The 24547-nt window shown below is 47.0% G+C and overlaps 1 protein-coding gene across 2 annotated transcripts in view; it reads right to left on the bottom strand.

Annotated features, from left to right (window-relative positions):
* LRGUK (leucine rich repeats and guanylate kinase domain containing) overlaps positions 1–23999 on the bottom strand; it is a 54596-nt gene extending 30597 nt beyond the window's left edge. For both annotated transcript variants that reach the window (XM_083572629.1, XM_083572630.1), the window contains exons 1-11: positions 23493–23999; positions 20481–20588; positions 16705–16786; positions 15916–16016; positions 14335–14416; positions 10309–10433; positions 8769–8912; positions 7949–8029; positions 2664–2750; positions 2349–2455; positions 487–606 (exon numbers count right to left, since the gene is read on the bottom strand). In XM_083572629.1, coding sequence (XP_083428755.1) covers positions 487–606; positions 2349–2455; positions 2664–2750; positions 7949–8029; positions 8769–8912; positions 10309–10433; positions 14335–14416; positions 15916–16016; positions 16705–16786; positions 20481–20588; positions 23493–23984 — 1529 coding nt within the window. In that variant the 5' untranslated portion in view covers positions 23985–23999. The remainder of the gene's footprint in view (positions 1–486; positions 607–2348; positions 2456–2663; positions 2751–7948; positions 8030–8768; positions 8913–10308; positions 10434–14334; positions 14417–15915; positions 16017–16704; positions 16787–20480; positions 20589–23492) is intronic.
* Positions 24000–24547: the final 548 nt, after the last annotated feature.

Here is a 24547-nt window from a genome sequence, read left to right as displayed (position 1 = left end):
CCCCGTCCTTTTAGAGCAACACAGCAGAACTAAAATAGCTTCAAAAAAGAGAGAGCATTTAACTCCATTAAAATTTGCACTCAGAAATTAAAACTGGCCTCTGACAATCAAACTTCTAAATACTTAGAAGTCAGTCCCATCCAATTAAACAGTGGTACGAAAGCAGCCACAATGTACTGATTAAAGCTTGCATTCCTACAATTAACATCAATCTGCGTTTGGTCCACAGCGAGATGGAAAGTATCTGATTTGGATACGTTGCAGGAAAAGAACCCTACAAACCAGATGATTTCTCCCCTGAATTTGATGGGGGGGGGCAATATAAGATGATAAGAAGAAAATAAAAGGGGGAAACTAAAATTGGTAGAACAGAGAAGGGCATAATTGCCTTCCATAAAGCTTTTTTTCTCTTTCTGAGAAAACCTGCCTTGTTTTATTTCCAGCAAGTCTCCAAGGACATTGTGAACGTTTATGGACCAGAGGTACCTGTATCTGAAATAGTTGTTGAATTTTCTGCAGAGCCTGTGGCAAAGTTCTCGCTTCCAGCAGGCCAGGGGTCCGGTCAACACCAGCATGGGATAGGGAGCATCGAGGCTGGGTAAGGTGCTGCACAGAGAGAAGGAAAAAGATGCCGCCATTAACCTCCTCACAGGAATTCGGATGCGATACACAATATACACAGCTCCCCTCTAGGTATCTCCTAACCCAGGCATCCCCAGACTTGGCCCTCCAGATGTCTTGGGACTACAACTCCCATCATCCCTAGCTAGCAGGACCAGTGGTCAGGGATGATGGGAACTGTAGTTCCAAAACATCTGGAGGGCCGAGTTTGGGGGTGCCTGTCCCAAGATCTTGTTATGTTTGGGACTTGTAAGGCGCCTGAATTATCTATCTTTAAGCGCCACACAAAAACGCTCCTCTTCAACCAGGCCTTGGACTGATTAATATTCTAAAGCCTTTTAAATGTGTTTGTGGGAAGGGGGGGTATTGTTTTGTTGTTTTGGTTTTATCTATTTATTTGTGCTTTTACTTTGGATTTTTATCTTGGGAACCGCCCTGAGATCTTATGATGAAGGATGGCGTATGTCTAATAAAAATTAAAAAATGCATATTTGGGGGGGGGGGGAAACGGTGGGACAGACTGCTTTTAGATAGACAGATAAATAAATAAAATGATTTGGATACTTTAAGGCCATGATTCTATTCACCAGAGCTTTCCAAACTGTGCATCTTGACACATTAGTGTGTTGGCTGCGGTGTGCAGGTGTGTCATGCAAACGCCCCCTGCACTCTTTAAGGCAGGCATAGGCAAACTCCAGCCCTCCAGATGTTTTTGGGACTACAACACCCATCATTCCTGACCACTGGTCCTGTTAGCTAGGGATGATGGGAATTGTAGTCCCAAACATCTGGAGGGCCGGAGTTTGCCTATGCCTGCTTTAAGGGGTTACCTTAACCTCCGGTTTGCTAGTAAAACTGAATTACTGTGTGACGAAACGATGCATGTCTCAAAAGTGTGTCACCAGCATGAAAAGTTTGGAAAGCTCTGCACTAGATGGAGGTGATGGATTCACCCAATCACCCAAATTAAATATTTCCTATGACTTTGGAGCATTATTTATAGACTCAACAGAAGGCGTGGGCTGGCAGCTGTTAATTTAATCCTATGTGATGCCTTGGATGCAACGCACCAGACGAGCAGGGCTGAGCTGCTTGGGAACAGAGCCTCCAGAGCCATAGGGTTCCAAGTACGTGCAAGGGGGAAACTGCCTAGAAAATGCCAACACAGTCACAATGGATGCCCCCCAATGGAAACGCCTCCTGAGGAATGAGAGAAGGGCTGGTGAAAAGGAGACTGATGGGTACAGATGGATGCTGGAAGAGGGTGAGAATGAGGAGGCCTTGTGAGTGCTCCTCTTGTAGCCTCTGTGATCCACAACGGGAGCCATGGCCATTTTGCCCGCCACGAGATGCCAACACTATTGACGGGAGAGAGTTAGAGACAGCCTGGAGAAATTACAGTTGCAAGCACTCGTCGCTGGTAATCGTCGCTGGGTATCGATAAGAGGACTGTTGCCTCTTCGCATCTCTCCGTTTGTGATGTGAGTGGCCATCTGTTCCGACAGATTGTTTAAAAGGGACGGGGCGGTGTGCAGTCTGTCTTGGAGCTCCGAGGTGAGCAACTAACTTCATTTCGTAATCTGCTCAGCCAAGCAAGTTCTGCCTGATTTCTGTCCCGGCAGCAACAACAGAGTCTTCTCTCCCCCCAATGGAAAATGTCCCATCCCTGTGACAGCTTTACCTGAGCGCCACCTACAGGGTGGAAGGGGAACTGATGCCCAGCTTACCTGTCAAAAATCCGCTGCGGCTGGATCATGCTATACATGATCTGGGTCATGTGATCCTGGGCAGCCACCACTTCGGGAGGAGGGTCGTACTTGTTGACAGCAGCAACCTGCTCCCAAGGATTAAGAGGAGAGGGATCAATTCATTAATTACATGAATTCCTTCAGCTTGAACAAGAGTGGCCAAATGAGTCTGTGGTTAGAATTCCCTCCTGATTAATCAATATGTTCCTTCTGGAACTCCGCAATGCAACAGGTTGTTGCAGGGCCCCTACTTATATCTCAATACGGATGAATCAACTGAAAGAGCACGCTTACCTTTTCTTGCACGGTGATTTTCTTATGATCCAGCTCTGTGAGTCGAAGCAGCATGAAAATGACCAGGAGCCAATAATCCTTGTGTTGCTGATATCGATATAACAAAGAGGTTGAAGATTCATTTGAATGGACGATAATTTAAATTCAGCTCTTCAAACTAATACACGAGAAGCCGTTTTATCATACTTTTGACACAGGATATTAGGAAAGCAGAAGACATCCACAGAAAATGAGAGAGCAAGCCAACCAAAGGAACAGGCTGACAACCCTCTTTATCATGGCTTCTTCCAAAGCGGAGAAGGAAACTGAGCCACACGGCAGGCAGAGAGAAAGATGGGCAAGGTTGGCAGTTAAAATGCTTGGGAAATTAAACATTCAAACCATGTGAGGTGTCTCCTCTTCCCGTACCTGGTTTCCTGTCTCCTTTCTTGTCCTTACCTTCTAAGGGCCTTCTGATTTTGTTGAACATCCCTAGCCACTGGCAACGCTTGTTGAGGCTGGTGGATATTGCAGTTCTGCAACAGCTGGAGGGCCAAAGGTTTCTCAGCCCTGTCTTTAAAGTTCTCCATGGACTTAGGAACATAGGAAGGGAGAACATTGGTCCCTCTCGCCTTAAACTGCCTTCTGATGGGCGGGCGTTCCACAGGGTGGTGCCACTACCGAGAAGGCCCTCTGCCTAGTTCCCTGTAGTTTCACTTCTTGCAGAGAAGGAACCACCAGAAGGCCCTCGGAACTTTGTCCTCAGTGTCTGGGCTGAATGCTGTGGGTGGAGACACTTCTTCAGGTATACATATGCTAAGCTTCAACATAACAGTGAAACCCCAAGGATGCACACAAATCCTGCTCCTGGGGAGTTCAGGATCATAGACCTATTCTACATAGGCAGTAAATCAAGGAGTTAACAGTTTGAAGTGGTAGAATGAGGCTGGGTTTGCCAAATGTTGGTGTCGAACTGTTTTTGGACTACAGTTCCCATCATTCCTGACCACTGGTTCTGCTAGCTAGAGATGATGGGAGTTATAGTCCAAAAAAATGGATGGAGACCCAAGTTTGGGAAATGCTGGAATGGGATGTATCTCTTCATACTGGTGTGTGTGTGTGACAGTTTTGAATCCTTTTTTTTCCTTTTCTTTACTTTTCTAAAACAGCTCAATGCAGATAGAAAACCCGCATTGCTGGCAAAGCCTGGACTGTAATGTTTACCCCCGATTAACTACACTTCTGTCTGAAGTTTGTTTTTAATCTCGTGGAACATGAAAAGAAAAAAAATGTGCTGCTTCTTTTTCAAATTCACCCTCTTACTGAGGTTTTCATTCCCTGAATGTGTTAAATTAATTTATGGGTTGTTGTTGTTTTTTATCCTGTGACAACTAAGTGTGTATAAAGGCCTGAAAATACCATCTGGGACTGAATATTTTCAAGAGAATGCAGTAGATGAGGTTTAATTATCCAAACTCAAATTTGGTCAGAGTAATGATCCCCCTAATTGCAAGTCAAGTGTCACAGGAACTTAAAGGGCATAAAGAATAAGGGGAGAGATGCTAAACGGAACTGTAAATTGATATAAAAAAATAAAGTTTAGTTGTCTGAAGTATAACTTTAAGAGGTACAATAATTAACTGTCAATGAGAAAACTAACGTCTTGGCAGCTTGATTAGAGGCATTGTCTTAGGAAAGCCAAGTCACGCCAAATCACTGACATTCAAACCAATTCAATGCTGTCTTAACATAATTGCCACTTCCGTTCATAAAATCACTAAAAAGCCATGCAGATTAATTGGAGAGACGTTTTTAAAAAACGACCAAATTCTGATCTAAGGAGCACTGCTTAGCAAGGTTTAAGAGAGCTTAAGAGGAAAACAGCCTGATTTTTAGTTAGAGATGCTCTCCCCATATGGGGCTGAATGTTGTGACTAGATCACTGAGTAGAGCACCTGGATGTCCATATTTTGCACTTGCGCTGAGTGAACCACAGTGGCTGCTGAGCAACTATGGGGCTACATACAAAGTCTCGATGTTAGCATTTACAGCCCTGAACAACTAGGGACAAGAGTACCTGAAAGACTGCCTAAGATCCCTTAGATCAACTAAAGAAATTCAACTATAGACTCTCATAGGGTAATGACCTGGAAATGGACATTTTATGCTTCTGCCGCTGTACTGGGGAATGCCCTTCCTTCTGCCACATGCAAAGAAGTAACCATCAGTTACTTCAGACACCTTGTAAATATTTCTTTTGCCCAGGCTTCCTCCCTGACCCTGTTTTATGTTTGAATTCCCTGAATCCTTGTTCTGTTCATCATTAGATGCTTTTAGAGGCTTTTATCCCACTGTTTCATTGGTTTCAGGTTGCATTACTGTTTTAAAAATATACTTTGCTTTTCATATTGTGCACAGCTCAGAGATTTCTAAGTGGTTTATAAATGCTTTTAAATAAATTAATGAAATAAAAACAACATTGTAGCTGAGGAGTCGGGGTTTTTTGCCCTGTAATTTCTCCCTTAAAACACTGTATTAATTGTAAATACAGTGGTACCTTGGTTTTCGAATGTAATCCGTTCTGGAAGACCATTCGAAACGTTCGAAAACCGAAAACTCAATAGCCAGCAGCTAGGCCTCAGGATCTTGCACTCAGTGGAAGCCGCGTGGCATGTTCGACTTCCGATGCATGTTTGAAAACCGAAGCATTTACTTTTGGGTTTACTGCGTTCGAAAACTGAAATGTTCGTCAATGGAGATGTTCGAAAACCGAGGTACCGCTGTACTGATTTTATTACCAATAAGGAATCTAATTAGCTAGGGTTGCACTTTGCTTGCCTTGCTCACCAGTCCTGTGCCAACACCCCTTCCTTAACACCTCCACCCACACCCCTCTCCCTCCACTCAGACCTTGCCCAGCCTCCCCCCAGGACCCTCACTGATGGGGCAGGTTAGGTGAATCCCGCCCAATAGGTTTAATTCATATTAAAATACAAATACCCATACTGGTGTGAGCATTTCCTCACATTAGGTCCTGAGCTGTACTTGCCTTCCCCACCTCTCGTTTAACCTTGCCCCTTCACCATCTTGCCTTGTTGTCTCTCCCCACTGCCAACTTTTAGACTGAGTACTCCCTGGGGACAAGGGTGGCGCTGTGGTCTAAACCAGGGAGCCTAGGACTTGCCAATCAGAAGGTCGGCGGTTCGAATCCCCACGACGGGGTGAGCTCCCATTGCTCAGTCCCTGCTCCTGCCAACCTAGCTGTTCGAAAGCACATCAAAGTGCAAGTAGATAAATAGGTACCACTCTGGCGGGAAGGTAAACGGCATTTCCGTGCGCTGCTCTGGTTCGCCAGAAGCGGCTTAGTCATGCTGGACACATGACCCGGAAGCTGTACGCCGGCTCCCTTGGCCAATAAAGCGAGATGAGTGCTGCAACCCCAGAGTCGTTCACGACTTGACCTAACGGTCAGGGGCCCCTTTACCTTTTACTCCCTGGGGCAGGGTCTCTAAACAGGAACAACATGGGTCTAAGCTCCAAAGCAGAGCTGCTGTGGGCACATCAGCCTTCTATTTTTGGCTTTGTGGGAGGGGTTGTTGGGGGGGGGGAAGAGTCCAGTTTTGGAGTAAGGCCTACTTTTTGTCTGTGTTTTGTTTGTTTGTTTGGGTCTGTGTGTACTTGTTTTGCCTATTTCAGGGGCAGGGTTCCAAGCACCATCAGTTTTTCTTCCATGGAATGGGTATTTCACAGGGCCCACAACAGTTTCTCAGCTCCCCAAATGTCTGCCCAGCACACAAAAAGGTTGGGAAACTCTGGTGTTTCCCAGTATATCTGAAGGAACGTCTCCACCCCCATCGTTCTACCCGGACACTGAGGTCCAGCTCTGAGGGCCTTCTGGTGGTTCCCTCACTGCAAGAAGCCAAGTTACAGGGAACCAGGCAGAGGGCCTTCTCGGTGGTGGCACCCGCCCTGTGGAACGCCCTCCCACCAGATGTCAAAGAGAACAACAACTACCAGACTTTTAGAAGACATCTGAAGGCAGCCCTGTTTAGGGGAGCTTTTAATGTTTGATGTATTACAGTATTTTAATATTTTTTTGGAAGCCGCCCAGAGTGGCTGGGGAAGCCCAGGCAGATGGGTGGGGTATAAATAAATTGTTGTTGTTGTTGTTGTTGTTGTTGTTGTTGTTGTTGTTGTTGTTGTTGTTGTTGTTGTTGTTGTGTGGATCTGCTTTTATGAAGATGCCATGCGGGCCAATGGCCCTGAGCCTGCCAATGTATATCTAGTCTTCTTTTGGCAAAGGTTCAGAGGTTTACAGAGATGGAATGATTTTTTCCCACCCCATGCAGGTTCCATCAAAATTAAAGAGCAATCCCCGGTGGACTGTACCACTGACATCAACAGGGGAAGACGGTGCTGAGATATGTGTAATATTTCTTGCCCAGATCTCCGGAAATCATTTCAAAGGGTATCTCAAACCCATCAAAATTGAGATGCTGGTGCTGTTAATCTTCTACACTGCTCAGGACAAGTTATCAACATGTGCTGTATCAGGCTGATGCACAAGGTTTGACTCTGCTCTAAACGTTGCTGTCATTGACAAATGGGATGCCGCAGCTCGTTAATCACGAGAGACTGTCAAACCCTTTGAATGAGAAGTGAGTCCACCTCACGGAAATTGCATCCAGATTCCAAAGGAAAGCAGGCGCTCAAAAGCAACCCTTTCCCCTTTGCATCTTTAGAGGATTTTTCCCCCCAGTGTGCATTGGTACCCAAGCACCTGGGCATTCCAGGGCCCAGCTGAGAACTTCCTGAGGTGAGCAAAGAATCACAGAATCATAGAATAAGAAGGGACACTGAGGACCATCTAGTCCAACCCCCTGCAATGCAGGATTCTCAACCAGATCATCCATGACAGGCGGTCATCCAACCTCTGCTTAAAAACCTCCAAGGAAGGAGAGTCCACCACCTTTCGTGGGAATCTGTTCCACTGAAGAACATCTCGTACCATCCGAAAGTTCTTCCTAATGTTCATTCAGAAATCCCTTTGGGGCCCAAGGTCTCCTTTCTGGGGTTCTGATATGGGGTATTTGCTGGTGTACTTGTAAAGATATAAAATGCAATAAATCTGCCAGCAAACCGAAGGTTGACCCTGCAGCATCTTGGCAAAAGAATATAGACCAAGGTTTCCCAAACTTTGGTGTCCAGCTGTTGTTGGACTACAACTCCCATCATCCCTAGCTAGCAGGACCAGTGGACAAGGATGATGGGATTTGTTTGCCTCCTTTACGTTGACTGAGACGTACCTGCACAGGGTTGTTTATCAAATTAAGCACTCTGAGGAGAGGCAGGGATTCAAAATATTCCAGTTCACCCAGCTCAGCCACCTAGATAGGATGCAGGAAAATAAAGCATTTACTCCAATAATAAATAATAAATATTTTTTTATTTATACCCCGCCCTTCCTGGTTCAGAAAACTGGGCTCAGAGTGGCTAACAACAAATTTAAAACACTTAATTGTAGAAGCAGCATGAAATACAATATAAACACATGTATAACAATAAAATTCAAAGTTCAGAAATCAATTTGGGGGAAATCCATCTAATAAGCATTCGATAGTCACCACGGCTAGCTGGCTGAATTGGTCCTACTTGGGCCAGCAAGGAGGCCAGGGGAGAATTAGCTGTAGGGTCTCAGAGCGGGTGATCTTCATAAAAGGGGAGGGGGAGGGAAGAGAAGGGAAATAAAAGATCAGGCTGAATTTAAATTAAAGGCCAGGCGAAATAGCTCCAGGGACCCATTCCATGACCAGAGCTCTGTGAATGTGCAGAAATGGCACAGAACCTCCCCTGGCAGCCTCAAATGGAACCCTGAAAAAGCTCTTCTGAATGCCCAAACTGGCCCCTTTCACTGCCCTTGCACTGTGGCCATGTCATGAGATATCATACAAACTTGCAAAGGAGGCCAGTCTTCAGTGCAAACTGAAACTATCCAAACAGTATCTTAAGAAGTGTGCATGCACACGAAAGCTCATACCAATAACTAACTTGGTTGGTCTCTAAGGTGCTACTGGAAGGATTTTTTTATTTTGTCCAAACAATATCACTTAGTGTGCAAGATCTTACCTGGTTGTCTTCTAGGTTGATTTCCTCAAGCAGGTTGTGCTCCTCCAGACCTTCCAAACTGCTGATCTGATTGTCAGACAAGTCCAACTTCTGCAGAACTTTCAGTTCCTCCAAGCCAACAGCCTTCGCTATCTGGTTTGATTTCTGCAAAAGTAATCGGAAGCTTAGGGAGCCCTCGAGAAAAGGAATGATGAACACACGGCTGTCCCTTGGGCAAACTGCTGTCTCTCTAAGGCTGACTGACTCACTCTGCAATCTCCTTCCCATGTGCTTTGGGGGGATCACTTAATTTCTCTACACCTGGACCTGGTTCAGACACTCCAGGGCCAGCAGGAGCTTCTGCATAAGGAGGAGTGAGCCAGGTTGCAGCCTCAGGTAGAAAATGCTGGGGCGTCAGCAGCTCCCTCCCTTGTACCCAGCCAGACCCATCATTTTGAAATCATTTTTCCTGTACTGTCATTTAATTCAATTTTAATTTAAGATCTGATTACATTTTACTTTTGTTCTTTTACACCTCAGTTCCCTCTCGATTTTCTACCTTCAGTTACTAGTCCTACTTAAAACTAGAGTTTCTGGTATAATATGAGGGTTTGTTTGCTTGTTAACCTAGAAACAATATTTATATACCACCGTATCGTGAAAATATATCACAGCCATTTGCAACAAAACAAAAAATAAAACCATACAGTAAAATGGTATTTGTTAATTTTTTTAAAAAAAGATGTCAATTAACCTTTGCTGAAAGATATGTTCCTAATTGCCTGCGTAGGCATGGTGGAATAGAAGCTTTCAGCAGATATCTGCATCTAATATTTTATCAATAGTTCTAACCCTGACGGTGCAGAGCACTTTGGGAAGGGGGAAACATGGGAAACACGAGAGTGGGAACTACAGACTAGGAAAGGTACACAGGATCAAAGGGCTGGGAGGGGGAGTAAAGCCCTTCTAGAAGTACAAAAGGCAGCAGCAAAAGAGAGGGTCTTTTCAGTGGTGGCTCCCTGGCTGTGGAATGCCTGGAGAGGCTCATCTGGCACCTGCATGAAAGAATGCATCTCTCAGGCTGAAAAAGGTCCCCCACCCCTGCTCAAGGATTTCACAATGTCCCAGTCACTGCATGCAACATGTCCAGCATCACCTTAAAGGTAAAGGTACCCCTGACCATTAGGTCCAGTCGTGACCGACTCTGGGGTTGCGGTGCTCATCTCGCTTTATTGGCCGAGGGAGCCGGCATACAGCTTCTGGGTCATGTGGTCAGCATGACTAAGCCGCTTCTGGGAACTAGAGCAGCGCACGGAAACGCTGTTTACCTTCCCGCCGGAGCGGTACCTATTTATCTACTTGCACTCTGACGTGCTTTCAAACTGCTAGGTTGGCAGGAGCAGGGACTGAGCAACGGGAGCTCACCCTGTCATGGGGATTCAAACCGCCGACCTTCTGATCGGCAAGTCCTAGGCTCTGTGGTTTAACCCACAGCGCCACCCGCGTCCCATGAGCATCACAGTCCAGCATCACCTCACAACCCCAAAATTCTGCGACTCACCAGACAGAGTGTTTTGATGGGCAGGTTTTTCAGGCCATTGATGGCTGTGATCTTGTTGTCTGCCAGGCTCAGGTAGGTCAGGCACTGGCAATTCTCAAGGCCCTGGATCTCCTCAATTTCGTTATCTGTGCATCAGCATCAAGACTTAAGGAACAAGATTGCACTGCAAAGTGGTTAGCAGTCCGGAGTCCGGTGAGGAATTCCTCTTGAAGAATCCACCACAGTGAAATGAAAGGGAGCTGTGCAACAGCCCTAGGTTTGGGCAATATAATGGCAGTGCACATCATCCGTTTCTTCTCTGGCTTTTTCGTTCAAAGCCACCCTGAACACAAAAACGCTCAGTGCTGTCTTTGGGAAACATCCAGGCTACGGGACAAGAATCAGAGAGTTTCTCTATTCCTGTGGATCCATGGTTCGACTGCTGCTACCTGGTCTGGGAGGCGCAGGTTCTACTCCTGCTAACTTCCCAGTTTTCTTTTTCTCTAGGTGGGAGGACCCAGAGCTCAGAGACAAAGCACACGCTTTGATCCTAACAAACAGAGCAACCGTAACTCAGTGGTGGAGCACCCGCTTGGAGCGCAGAAGGTCTCAAGATTCAGCTCCTGCTATCTCTAGGAAGGGTTGGGAGAGAACCCCACCTGAAATTCTGGAGAGCTGCTGCCTGTCTGTGTGAGCAGCACTGACCTAGATGGACCAGAAGTCTGACTTAGGATAGGCAGCTTCTTATGGCTTCAGTTAAAACCGAACAGAGGGTTGGTTCTGTTTTCAATGCAAGCTGAACAAGGGCTTTTACAAGAGAGATGAAGGGAAAGAGCAACACCTTTCCTGGTGTCCGGACAGCATCATGGCCAGTGTTGGCTCTCATTTTAATATCCAACCTGCACAACTGAAGCTCTTTCCAATCTCTGTGCCCCACTCTCTCCATCATGGTCCCATCGCCCAAGTGAAGCTTTCTTATGTGGGGTGCACAGAATCTTTTCTTAGCTCAGTATGTCGCAATCTTCCTTTTGCTCCGCGGACATCATGGCTGATTTGGCCACATTGCCGGAGACAATACAAATGAGCGAAGCAGAGATAGCCGGGTGCTCGCCGCATGCAAAGCAATTCCTTTCTCTCCCGCCCCTCGCCCAACCCCACACATCCTCTTTCTATTCAGAGGAGCAATAATCAGCCTTGGCCCGCATTTCACTCCTGTCACATTATTTCTGCTTCTGCTATGGGAAATTATAATTGCAAAGGGAGCAAGTTGCTAGGCCACCGGCTGACAAGAGCAATGTCACCCGAACACCTTGTGAAACACACAAATAATGTAACCTGAACAGCCAAGACTGAGCTCTGTATTGCCAAGCTGGAAAAAAAAAACCCCAGCTGAAATGGAACCTGTCGAGCATGATATTCTGCTCGATCGTGTGCAAGCTGGCAGGATGAGGGCCGGCACTGGAGGCAAGAGGGTAGGCAGAACAGAGCAGCAACAGGTGGCCACCACAGCCTTGAAAGGGGGCAACCTTCCTTTTCCAAAAAGTATCTTAAGTGGAGATCTGTATCCCAGTCTGAGTCTGTGCTTAATCTGAAATTGTTTTTTTACATAGGAATTGTCTGGACTTGTTTTTAATTGTCTTCACCGCTGGTGCTTTTATTGCCAAATCGCTTGGAGACATTTCATGGGAAGCGATTCATAAATGGAATCAAACACACAAATCATTGAGCTCAGCCTTTCCCACAGCTCTTGGCCATGTTAGCTTGCTGATCAGCTGCTTGGAATGGGGGGGGCAAGTAACAGGGGGCGGCTCTTTTGTTCACGCCCTGCTTCTTAGGGGTCACCCAGAAAAATCAGTGGTCCTCTGCTGGAAACAGGACACTGGGCTGGATGGACAGCTGTGGCCTGCTTCCTTTGAAGAAGAGCCATTTTAGATCTTATTCCCATTTCTTCTTTGAAAATGTGCAGCCACAATTCTGCGGTTGCCAACGGTCCAGGGAGCAGCCAGGGGCAGATGCAGCACAGGCTGCCCACGTGTGCCAGGAGGCAGGAGATATGCTTGCCTTGGCCTATCTAGTGGGGTGCAAGTCAAGCCAAAGCTCCTTGCCAACACCCCCAGCCTGACATAATCTAGCAAGGCAAGGGTCCCAGCCCTTTGGGCAGATCAAATTGAGCACAGAATTTTACAGTCTGAAAGATGGGACTGTGATCTGAATGGGAAAGGGAGACAATCCTATATCTCCACCAACAATCAAGGAGTAAAGCAGATAGGCCATGGCAGGACAGGGCTGACCTGAGTCCCTTTGCTTGTTGGGATGTCACATGGGAATAAAAGAAGAGGCAGGTCTGGGGGTTGGCCCAGCCAGGCAGCCACCGAGGGCACAGACCTCAGAGGGCAGCAGAACTGACCTTTGAGGGACACCGTTTTACAAAGATTAGTTTTTGTTGCATCTTACGAATTTCTGATATTTGACTCTTGAGTTTACGTTCTGAAGAATTTCGTCAGTTTTGAAGCAATTCATACCAAGGCATCTGTTTTTGAAAACTGCAGTGAGTGATTTGGGAGCTGGGGTGCAAGTAGTTTGCCTTGCCTGGAGCACAAAATAGCCTGGCGCCAGCACTAAGGTCCATTGGTAGCGCATGAGACTCTTAATCCCAGGGTTGAGGATTCAAGCCCCGCATTGGGCAAATGTCCCTCCCAACGCTTACAATTCTTTGAGGTAGTCAGATAAGGGTGGGTGAGAGAGACAGACGGGCACAGAGAGAAAGAGAATGGATACAGGTTGACAGGAGCTATTCCAGCAACTTGTATGAGCCACGAGGATATCCTTAGAACCTGAATGATCAGCACATTTGAGGTTATGCAGGAATCCCATCCACCCCCACCCCCAGGTCAGATGTTCTCCTTTAGTACATTGGCTTCACTTCTTGAGCCACATGAAGTTGAGGCCTCCAGCACTCTGCTAGGAGGGCAATTGCATGAAGGAGTGGGAAGTTGGCCAGGGCACAATCTTGCCCTACTAGACAGCTCCCTTGCCAGCACATCGTAGAAATTCTTGCAGTTGGACAGTTTTGAAGAGAGTGGGCCCTAAGGCTGCCTTGGCACTGTTTCCACCAAATTCATTTCAAAGACCAGGGAAGCAAGAGTTAAAGCACCAGTGTTTTGTATCCAGGTGATGCAGAGAGACCAGCAGACTTGTTTATCCTTTTTCTCTAAGCCCCCTGGGAGAGAGAATGACTCAGGGCCAGCCTCCCTGTGAAAGACGAACATCTTCTTAGCAAGCATTCCTCATACTGATATTAGAAGTACTCGGGTTTCAATATTCTTTTGCTCTACAGCTCCCACCCCTCTCTTTTGGTTATGTGCCCAAGAAGTCACTTCTCCTTCATCCAGAATCACAATGACCAAGATCAACAGTGTGTGTGTGTGTGTGTGTGTGTGTGTGTGTAGAAGAGAGATAGAAAATGAACCTATTTGTAACACATTAGGATAGCACATGAGTCTGAAAGGCCCAATCCAGAATTATCTTTTTGGGAGACCTCCCACTAAAGCAAGGCACCCCGACCCCAGATATCCAGCTTATCCAAGGGCACAACAATATCGCCCCAAAAGAAACTTCAGCTGGCCAGGCTCACTATCTGGGTAATTCAAGAGAGATACAGTTCAACTCACCACAATTTCTCTTGCACTGAATATATACAAGAAGAATATTGCAATCTTGTTGCCTTTGGGATCTGCTGTTGTTGCGTTTTACTGGAGTAAAATTAGAAAAATGCATTTAGCGTATGATGCGCTATCATTCCATCTTTTGGTATGGTTTTTTTAAAAAAACACAACAACAACTACACACATGGAAACCATATTCCAGCCTTCTGGACAGGGCAGCCCACCGATGAAAACAAAATCAACATTAAATTGCATCCTGGACCAAACTCGATCACAGAATGAAGATTTGTGTGTTTGTTTAAAAGCCCCCAGGGTTGATCTTCTAACACTCCACCGTATCCCACTTCTCTCCAGAATTTCTCTTTCGCTCCCAAAAGGATACCGTCAAGTATGAGCTTCTTAAGCGACTGGTAGGCAGAAAGATCTTGCATCGCTTGGATCTTGTTGTGCGAAAAATCTGCTACCTGGAGGTGGGGTGGGTGGAGAGAATACATAAAGATACCATCATAGGGTCTATAATTTGTATGTTCGTTGTTTCTGCGGAACCAAAAGGTCTTCTGTTCCAATTGGACACACGACTGGAGCACAAACATGGGGTGTGCATGTGTTTAGAACTGCCTGCATTTAACCACTTGCTTGGTCGTCATTGGCTTTAGCAGACGTATGTGTGAAATTGCCTGTAGGTGAACGATCAGGTTTGCAAATTGGGGGAAGAGTGCTTGGCTTTCCCAGCCTGACTTGCTTCTGTGCTGGCAGTGGCTTATGGAAGTGGCATCACTTCCCCTGTGGCTGGTACAGAAGTTGATCAGGCTCCACCACTGCTTTACAGCCACTGAGGAATCCGGCTGACAAAGTGGAGAGAGGCTGCTCGGCTTCACCAGCCAGTTAGCTGACAGGGCTGGCAAAGCAGCATGTTCTGTCTGTCTTTGCACAGGGCAGCCCAGTTGGCTCCAGCGCCAAAGTGCTGCCCGATGCAGCTCCAAATGCGCCCATTACGGGGCCCAGAAGCACCCTGTGCAAAAGAAGACAGTGGGTATGCCTGGAGCTTGTACAGGAAAGGAAGAAAAGGGATCCTTTCCTATACCACAGCCTTGTAAAAGGGATGGGGAAGAGATGAGAAGAGTGACCATGGGGAAGAAAAAAGGCAGCAGGGGAAGCTTAACAACAGCTGTGCTTCTTCCAACCTGGAAATTCGTTCACAAGGCTGCTAGCAGCAATTTCTTTGCAGACCAGCAACTTCTGGGGGCTTAGTAACAAGGCCTGTTTAGAGACAACCAAAATATTTTGCAAGACAGCACTTTGGAAATTTTCTAGCACTGTTTTGCTCCACTTGCACACATCTATGTTGAACCAGGAGCTTCAGCATGCATGCTGGAGCACCAATAAACACACCCAGAGAGTTCTCCATGCCCTCCACGCTGTGACAGGTTCTGAAAGGAACCCCTGAGATGTGCCTTCAAGGGAAGAGAGCAAACAAAGCATCTTTTCCTGCCAAATTCAGCTACTAAAGACTGTTGCCACAAGATCACCACTATCTCGACATCAGTTTCATTTCTTTTATATGCCTCCATGCTCTGTGTCAATCTCCTCTGCTCTCTATTAATATACCAGCTTGAGGCCCCAAAGAAATTTTGGATCACAACTCCCTCTAAAGATGGCATTCTTTGCTCCCAACACATTTTGAATCTAAAAATACCTTTGCCATGTTGGCTTAAAATTGCATCGGACAACCAGGCGATTCAAGGAAAAACCTTACATGGGGACCAGAGGCAGAACAATACCGTTGGTGCTGCAAGGAAGTTGAGAGAAAACTGGAGGCTCAACTCCATACAGGCTCAATTGGCTGAAGATTTCCAAGAAATGGCAAATGAAATCATTCCTTTCCTTACTTGCTTAGAATCTGGTTGGCTGGCCAGCTGCACTGAGGAGACCTGAACTCAAACAGAACCCACAAAATTCTTACTTGAAGATTCTTGGGTGGTTTGAAGTCAAAGTATGTGGTTAGTTCATTATGGGAAACGTTCAGGTCCAACAAGTAAGGCATGTAACTCACACATGAAATATCTGGAAACGAAAGAACACGGGGCAGGGGGTAGAAGTAAGAAAAATACATGGAGCGCAGAAACTGGACGTCAGGGCTGTGTGGACTCAGAGCTATGAAAACATACCGACTCTGCTATTAATAGAAAAATGTCATACGCCCAGGATACATATGCAAAATGAGTCAATTTGCAGGATTTTCTCCATTTTGCATAAGCTATCCTGTGGCTTTTCACCATTATACATGTCCCTCCTCTGCTAACCATGAGGTGGTGGGGCAGGGAGAGACGAGGATCTCAAAAACACTGCTTGATGACGGCTGGAAGTGTTATTCAGCAATTCTGGTTTATTTCACAAAATGCTGTCCACACGTGCATAAGTTTGTCTTTGCAAAAAATATGAGCTAGAAACTACTTCTTCCTTTCCTTTTAAAAAGGAGACTGAGATTCTTAGGGAGTTGAACACAATTGGCAGATTCCATACCTTGCAGGTTTCCTGCACACACACAGGCCTCTGTACAGACCATTCCCTCTTATGTGCTCAGGACTTCTCCCAGCCCTCCTTACATCCTTTGCAGGGACCACTCTTATTTTCATTCCAAGGCACGTTGCAATGTTATCATTCTCATTGTTTTCTCCTCCTTTCTTCTTGATTTCCTTATACCCAAAAGAGCTTTACAGCCAAGAGACTTACAAAAGTGGCAGCTACGTACCATCGATTTTATTGTAAGAAAGATCTAGCTTCTCAAGGTGGATGTATCTGCACAGAATGCTAATGTCACTTAATTTGCGGTCCTGTGGGAAGAAAACAGGGGAAAGGAGTTGGCATGTGAAACCCTACAGTTGCCTTCTCTTTCAAGACACCAAGGAACAGTTCTGAAAATGAGGTTCTTCGTTAAGCCCCTAAAGTCTTTCCGAAAAGAATTCATCCCCTTGAGTCCCATTTGGTCACCATCCTCTCCCCCACTGGGGCAAATTAACAACCTAATGTTCAAGTTCCACTAATGTATGGTATATGGGAGCATGTCTGTGTTCAGGTACACCAACAGGACCCCCAACTTGTCTCCATGATCCCACACCATATGCAGACACTCCAGTCCATGTCTTATGTGAAGAGGGTTTCCTTGTGTAGGAGAGTTAACTTCTGTGAACTTCTATTTGCATCCTTCCTTTTCAACCAGAGTCCTCAAAGCGGCTGACAACAGTTACCAAACACAACAGATACCTCCAAAACAATGTGGTCAAAACCCAAAACCACCAGCCCCACTGTAGCAGGTCCTGGTGCTGCCTTTGCTTGTCTCCCTCCCCCTCTCCTTCCTACTCAAATAAGACATTACCTCTACCCTAAGAGGCAGTATGACACGGGTGGCGCTGTGGTCTAAACCACTGAGCTTCTTGGGCTTGCTGATCAGAAGGTTGTTGCTCAGTCCTTGCTCCTGCCAACCTAGCAGTTCGAAAGCACGTCAAAGTGCAAGTAGATAAATAGGTACCGCTCCGGCGGGAAGGCAAACAGCGTTTCCGTGCGCTGCTCTGGTTCGCCAGAAGCGGCTTAGTCATGCTGGCCACATGACCCAGAAGCTGTACACCGGCTCCCTCGGCCAATAAAGCGAGATGAGTGCCGCAACCCCAGAGTCGTATGCGACATCAAGAAGAGGTGGCAAGAATACACAGAGGAACTATACCACAAAGAAATGGATGTCTCGTATACCCCAGGTAGTGTGGTTGCTGACCTTGAGCCAGACATCCTGGAGAGTGAAGTCAAATGGGCCTTAGAAAGCACTGCTAATAACAAGGCCAGTGGAAGTGATGATATTCCAGCTGAACTATTTAAAATTTTAAAAGATGATGCTGTTAAGGTGCTGCACTCAATATGCCAGCAAATTTGGAAAACTCAGCAGTGGCCAGAGGATTGGAGAAGATCAGTCTACATCCCAATCCCAAAGAAGGGAAGTGCCAAAGAATGCTCCAACTACCGCACAATTGCACTCATTTCACACTCTAGCAAGGTTATGCTTAAAATTCTATAAGGCAGGCTTAAGCAGTATGTGGACCGAGAACTCCCAGAAGTGCAAGCTGGATTTCGAAGGGGCAGAGGAACCAGAGACCAAATTGCAAACATGCGCTGGATTATGGAGAAAGCTAGAGAGTTCCAGAAAGACATCTACTTCTGCTTCATTGACTATGCAAAAGCCTTTGACTGTGTCGACCACAGCAAACTATGGCAAGTTCTTAAAGAAATGGGAGTGCCTGACCACCTCATCTGTCTCTTGAGAAATCTCTGTGTGGGGCAAAAAGCTACAGTTAGAACTGGATATGGAACAACTGATTGGTTCAAAATTGGGAAAGGAGTACGACAAGGCTGTATATTGTCTCCCTGCTATTTAACTTATATGCAGAATTCATCATGCGAAAGGCTGATTGCCAGAAGAAATATCAACAACCTCAGATATGCAGATGACACGACTTTGATGGCAGAAAGTCAGGAGGAATTAAAGAACCTTTTAATGAGGGTGAAAGAGGAGAGCGCAAAATATGGTCTGAAGCTCAACATCAAAAAAACGAAGATCATGGCCACTGGTCCCATCACCTCCTGGCAAATAGAAGGGGAAGAAATGGAGGCAGTGAGAGATTTTACTTTCTTGGGCTCCATGATCACTGCAGATGGTGACAGCAGTCACGAAATTAAAAGACGCCTGCTCCTTGGGAGAAAGGCGATGGCAAACCTAGACAGCATCTTAAAAAGCAGAGACACCACCTTACCAACAAAGGTCCGTATAGTTAAAGCCATGGTTTTCCCAGTAGTGATGTATGGAAGTTAGAGCTGGACCATAAAGAAGGCTGATCGCCGAAGAATTGATGCTTTTGAATTATGGTGCTGGAGGAGACTCTTGAGAGTCCCATGGACTGCAAGAAGATCAAACCTATCCATTCTGAAGGAAATCAGCCCTGAGTGCTCACTGGAAGGACAGATCCTGAAGCTGAGGCTCCAATACTTTGGCCACCTCATGAGAAGAGAAGACTCCCTGGAAAAGACCCTGATGCTGGGAAAGATGGAGGGCACAAGGAGAAGGGGACGACAGAGGACGAGATGGTGGGACAGTGTTCTTGAAGCTACCAACATGAGTTTGACCAAACTGCGGGAGGCAGTGGAAGACAGGAGTGCCTGGCGTGCTCTGGTCCATGGGGTCACGAAGAGTGGGACACGACTAAACGACGACGAACTATACAACCTTTAAAAGGCATCTGGAAATTTTTAATGTTTGATGTTTTATTATGTTTCTGTATATGATGGAAGCTGCCCAGAGTGGCTAGGGTGACCCAGTCAGATGGGTGGCGTATAAGTATGATGATGATGGTGATGATCAAGAGAGGGCTACTGAGTGCATCCCCTGCTTGTGGGCTTCCTAGAGACATCTGGTTGGCCACTGGGAGACCAGGATGCTGGATCAAATGCACTACTGGCCTGATGAAGCAAGCTCTTCTGTTACATTCTCAATTTGATCTGGAATCAGCTGGACATCATTTATTTAAGAATTCTAACTTGCCATTTGGGGGTGCCCTGCCTTCATAAGACAGTTTACAAAAAAACAAAGCACATAGCATAATAATAAATAATGAGGCTGCTGAATGAGATACTACTACTACTACTACTACTTTATTATTTATACCCCGCCCATCTGGCTAAGTTTCCCCAGCCACTCTGCGCAGCTCCCAATCGAGTGTTAAAAACAATACAGCATTAAATATTAAAAACTTCCATTAACAGGGCTGCCTTCAGGTGTCTTTCAAAAATAGGATAGCTGCTTATTTCCCTGACATCTGATGGGAGGGCGTTCCACAGGGTGGGCGCCACTACCAAGAAGGCCCTCTGCCTGGTTCCCTATAACCTCACTTTTCGCAATGAGGGAACCGCCAGAAGGCCCTCGGAGCTGGATCTCAGTGTCCGGGCAGAACGATGGGGGTGGAGACGCTCCTTCAGGTATACAGGACCGAGGCCATTTAGGGCTTTCAAGGTCAGCACCAACACTTTGAATTGTGATTGGAAACGTACTGGGAGCCAATGCAGATTTCTCATTGCCATGTGTCAGACTGAAACACTATTATTGTTTTATGCAGCTGGGCAAAACATTTCCTAGTTATTTAACTCATTCCACTTATGAACTGCTTCCTATAAAGTGCCTCAAAGCAACCAAAGCCCTGCCTTTGGGACAAGGTTGGACACTCTTCCCACCCAACCATGCAACCATTTCAAAATCAGAACAGTTTCAAGTAACATTGGTCCTTTGGAGCAGCTGAGTTCTAGTGGGCAGAGGGGATTTCTTAATGCAGCATCAGACCCAATGCCTCAAATATCACATATACGATAGGGGTACAAGCACATGATCATGAACTTGAGCAAAAGGTCACCAGTCCAGCCAGTAAGGCCAAGTTAAGGATTCAGGTGGGAGAGGATGTAGCTTGACTGCAAAACTATTTGCTATTAACTCACCGAAAGTGACAGATCAAGGTAGACATGCTCTGTGCCTGGGGCTGAACGCCCCAATTTTTGCAGAGCTTCAGCAGTCATTTCTTCAGTCAGCACGCCATCAAATTCCTCCTGAGAGAGAGAAAGGCAGAGTGTTGGTTGGGCTAAAATAATCAAAGCCGGACAACCTCCCTAAAGAGGTATGGCCAGCTGTGAGAGAAGATTAGGGCTCCAGCTGGGTCCTTTCCCCAGAGGAACATGACAAATACCTTTGCTCAATCAGTGCAAAATAAACAGAGGGCTACAGACTAAAAGTATCAGGAGCCCATTTCCATTTTCAGCAAACCTGCCATTTGGCAATTAGCTTATATATCTGGGTTTCTAACACTGTTTCCAAGTGAGGCACGCAGCAGCCTCAGTGCTGGCTTGTAAGGCCACCGACCAGGCAAAAGTGATGAGCTGCAGCCCAGGAGAGAAGGCGATCCAATGCCAGGGGTGAGGTGAGGTTGCAGCCTTTACTAGGGAATGTTGCCATCATTGGGCTACAACCCAGAAACTGGGAGGATAGCAATTATCTTATTCTTATCTATGATAATTAGTAGGTCATCTTATTTATATAATAAAAGTGTCAGATCAGAATGGATGGCACAAGGCCCCAGGGATTCGCCCACCAAGGGTTTGATCATTTCCACACATTTAGGTAGGTGCAACAGCACAAAAGTGGTTGGTATGCTAAGAACATTATTTTGCCACACAGATGCTCCTTGCTCAATAAAATCCTGGTTCCAGTAACCATCCACCTTGCCTCTTCTGGGGCCCTGGGATGCAGCTGGATGATGTAACGCATGAAACAAGAGCTATACTGGCATTGCTAGGTCCTCGCCTGAAGCTTTCAGTGTAGAGGTAGGATACCTTAGCATACCGACAGGTGCAGGCTCCATCTGGCAATCCTCGTGAGAATGAATGTTTCATTTAATATAAGCATAAGTGGTTAATTTAACAATTGTATTAAACAGTAAAAACAAATAGGAAGCCGCCATAAATGTATTTTTAATCTTCTGTTGGAAGCCGCCCAGAGTGGCTGGGGAAACCCAGCCAGATGGGCGGGGTAGAAATAAATTATTATTATTATTATTATTAAGGCCAGATCAGTGCTCCATCTAGATCAGTGGCTTTCTGGGGTCCCAGGCAGCATAGCCATTCCCTGTCCTACCTGGAGATGCCATTGTGGACAGAACCTGGAGCCTTCTGCATGCCAAACAGGTGCTCAACCACTGAGCTATGGCTCTTCCCAGAACAGAAACATGGGAAACTGTCTTAAACTGAAGCAGACCATTGATCCATCCAGCTCAGTACTGCCTACACTGACTGGCAGCGGCTCTCCAGGGTTCCAGACACGGCTCTTCCCCAGTCCTGCTGGGCGATGCTGCTGGGGAATGAACCTGGGACCTTCTGCCTGCAAAGCCTGGGAAAGCTGAGTGGGTAGAGCATGAGACTCTTAATCTCTGGGTTGTGGGTTCGAGGCCCGTGTTGGCCAGAAGATTTCTATATTGCAGGGGGATGGACAGGATGACCCTCGTGGTCCCTTCCAACCCTGATTGGCAATGGAAGAGTGCGCCTTTGCGGGTGAAGTCAAATTCAAACCATGGACAGTTATAGCGTCTGCTGTGGCTGCAGAGACAGATATGGGAGAGACATGTTTTGTTGCAGCTGGGGCAGATGAATGCGTCCGGTTGTGCTGCTACAGATGCGTTTCTTCTCTCTGTGCTCCTCCCAGCGGCTCCTTTCCAACTCTGTTTCTACGTTTCTACCCCCTGAGATACATGGGCTCTTCCCCCAAACGGGATCAGGAGAAGAAGCTGCCTTAAAGATAAAGGTAAAGGGACCCCTGACCATTAGGTCCAGTCATGACCGACTCTGGGGTTGCGGCGCTCATCTCGCTTTATTGGCCGAGGGAGCTGGCGTACAGCTTCTGGGTCATGTGGCCAGCATGACGAAGTTGTTTCTGGCAAACCAGAGCAGCGCACGGAAACACCGTTTACCTTCCCGCCGGAGTTTACCTATTTATCTCCTTGCACTTTGACGTGCTTTCGAACTGCTAGGATGGCAGGAGCTGGGACTCAGCAACGGGAGCTCACCCTGCCGCAGGGATTCGAACCGCCAACCTTCTGATCAGCAAGTCCTAGGCTCTGTGGTTGAACCCACAGCGCCACCTGAAAGCTTCAAATTGGTCCTTCTAGCTCAGTGTTTTCTACACAGACTGGCAGCAGCTCTCTAAGATTTCTCCGGGCACTACCCAGGGGGTTTCTGCTTTTTTGTAAATTGCTTTGCAAACACAGCATACAAATGTTATGGAGTAAATAAACAAACAAATAAACAAGTGCTGTATTGTTTTTAACACTCTATTGGAAGCCGCCCGGAGTGGCTGGGGAAACTCAGCCAGATGGGCGGGGTATAAATAATAAATTATTATTATTATTATTATTATTATTATTATTAATTATTATTATTACTACAAAGGACGGCCGGGCACGCGAGACCCCCCCTCACTCCCTTAACCCAAAACTTCCCGTAATCATTCGAGTAGCGCGAACCCTTCCACTCCACCATGCAAATAAGCCTCCCGTATTTCTCCCTCTAGGCGCGCCTCCCCAGAGGGGCACTCCCGTATTTCTCCCTCTAGGCGCGCCTCCCCAGAGGGGCACTCCCGTATTTCTCCCTCTAGGCGCGCCTCCCCAGAGGGGCACTCCCGTATTTCTCCCTCTAGGCGCGCCTCCCCAGAGGGGCACTCCTGTATTTCTCCCTATAGGTGCGGGGTCGCCGTTCCCGTAATTATCCAAATAGCACGTCGACTCCGCCCACCTCCCCGCGGAAAGAAGGGTCGTGCGCTCCCGTAATTCTCCTTGTAGGGGCGCCCTCCCCAAACGAACCCGTGCCCGTAGTTCGCCGAGTAGCGCCCCCTCCCTTTATAGACAGACAGATGCCAACCCAGGTTAGGGGCGGCAAACCCGCCCCCCCCATTCCTCCTGCACCCACCTCCATGGGCTCGGGCTCCGGTTCGGACTCGGTGGACTCCTCTTCCTCGACGGCGAGCTCCTCCTCGTCCTCCTGGTTGAACGTGGCGTTGCCTTCCAGGCCTTCGGTGGCGATGCCCCTGGGGAAGCGCTCGTCGAAGCGGCTGAGGAGGAGCGAGAAGGTGACGGACGGCGAGGTCGCCCAGGAGCGCAGCCCGCCCGAGCGGGCGTCATCGCCGCTATGCGCGCTCCGGATCGCGCTGCGCCCGTAGAAAGCCGAGCGGGAATGCATGTCGGCCAAGGGGGTCCTTCTCTGAGGCGTGTGGGTGGGTGGGGGGTCTCGGTCTCTCTTTCTCTCAAGGGAAAAAAGGCCGCCTGGGAGACGCCATCTTGTGTCCCTGCCGTTGCCCGGCAACAAGGCGGAAAAGGGGGGGGAGCGGCGCAAGGCCCGCCGGGAATTGTAGTCGCCTTCCTCGCGCGAAAACGGCGCCCGGGAAGCCCGCGCGCGGTGCATCGCGGGAAGTGTAGTTCGGCCTGTCAGAAAAGAAATGAGCGCGCGGGATTCTAAATGGTGGCTTATTTATTACCACGAAACTTATCTCTAAATGGTTTCCTTATTTATTTCCACACACAGAGAAACAGCCGCTCGATTGCAATGGAAACCTCGACGAGGTTTACAGGAAGAATAAAAGCCATTAGATCATAAGGGATTTACAAACGTTTAAAATAGGACCAGAACTAACGAATTCACCCCCCTCTTTTATTCTTATTGTTAATTTACCACACTAAGCTGTACTACAAAAGTAATGCGGATACATCATTTCCTATCTGTAATAACTAATAATTTTGGCATATTTACACTTGGAAACATTTTTGGTATTCAGAAATGTTTATCTGAATGCTTTCATTGCTTTGCTATTTTTGTTTCCCCCTAACTGTTGCATGTCATAGGCCCTAATGTAAGCAGAGATGTAGCTCAATGCTACCGTGTTAAATTGAATAAAAACTCAGTTACAAATAACAACAACACCCCAAATGTAGGGCTGCCCAAATGCCCAGAATTTCCTGGACACACAT

Source organism: Podarcis filfolensis (assembly GCF_964270895.1).
Source record: "Podarcis filfolensis genome assembly, chromosome: 10".
In the NCBI taxonomy this organism is placed as follows: domain Eukaryota; kingdom Metazoa; phylum Chordata; class Lepidosauria; order Squamata; family Lacertidae; genus Podarcis; species Podarcis filfolensis.
The sequence above is the reverse complement of the archived record's forward strand: the minus strand, read 5'-3'. Positions and strand labels throughout refer to the sequence as shown.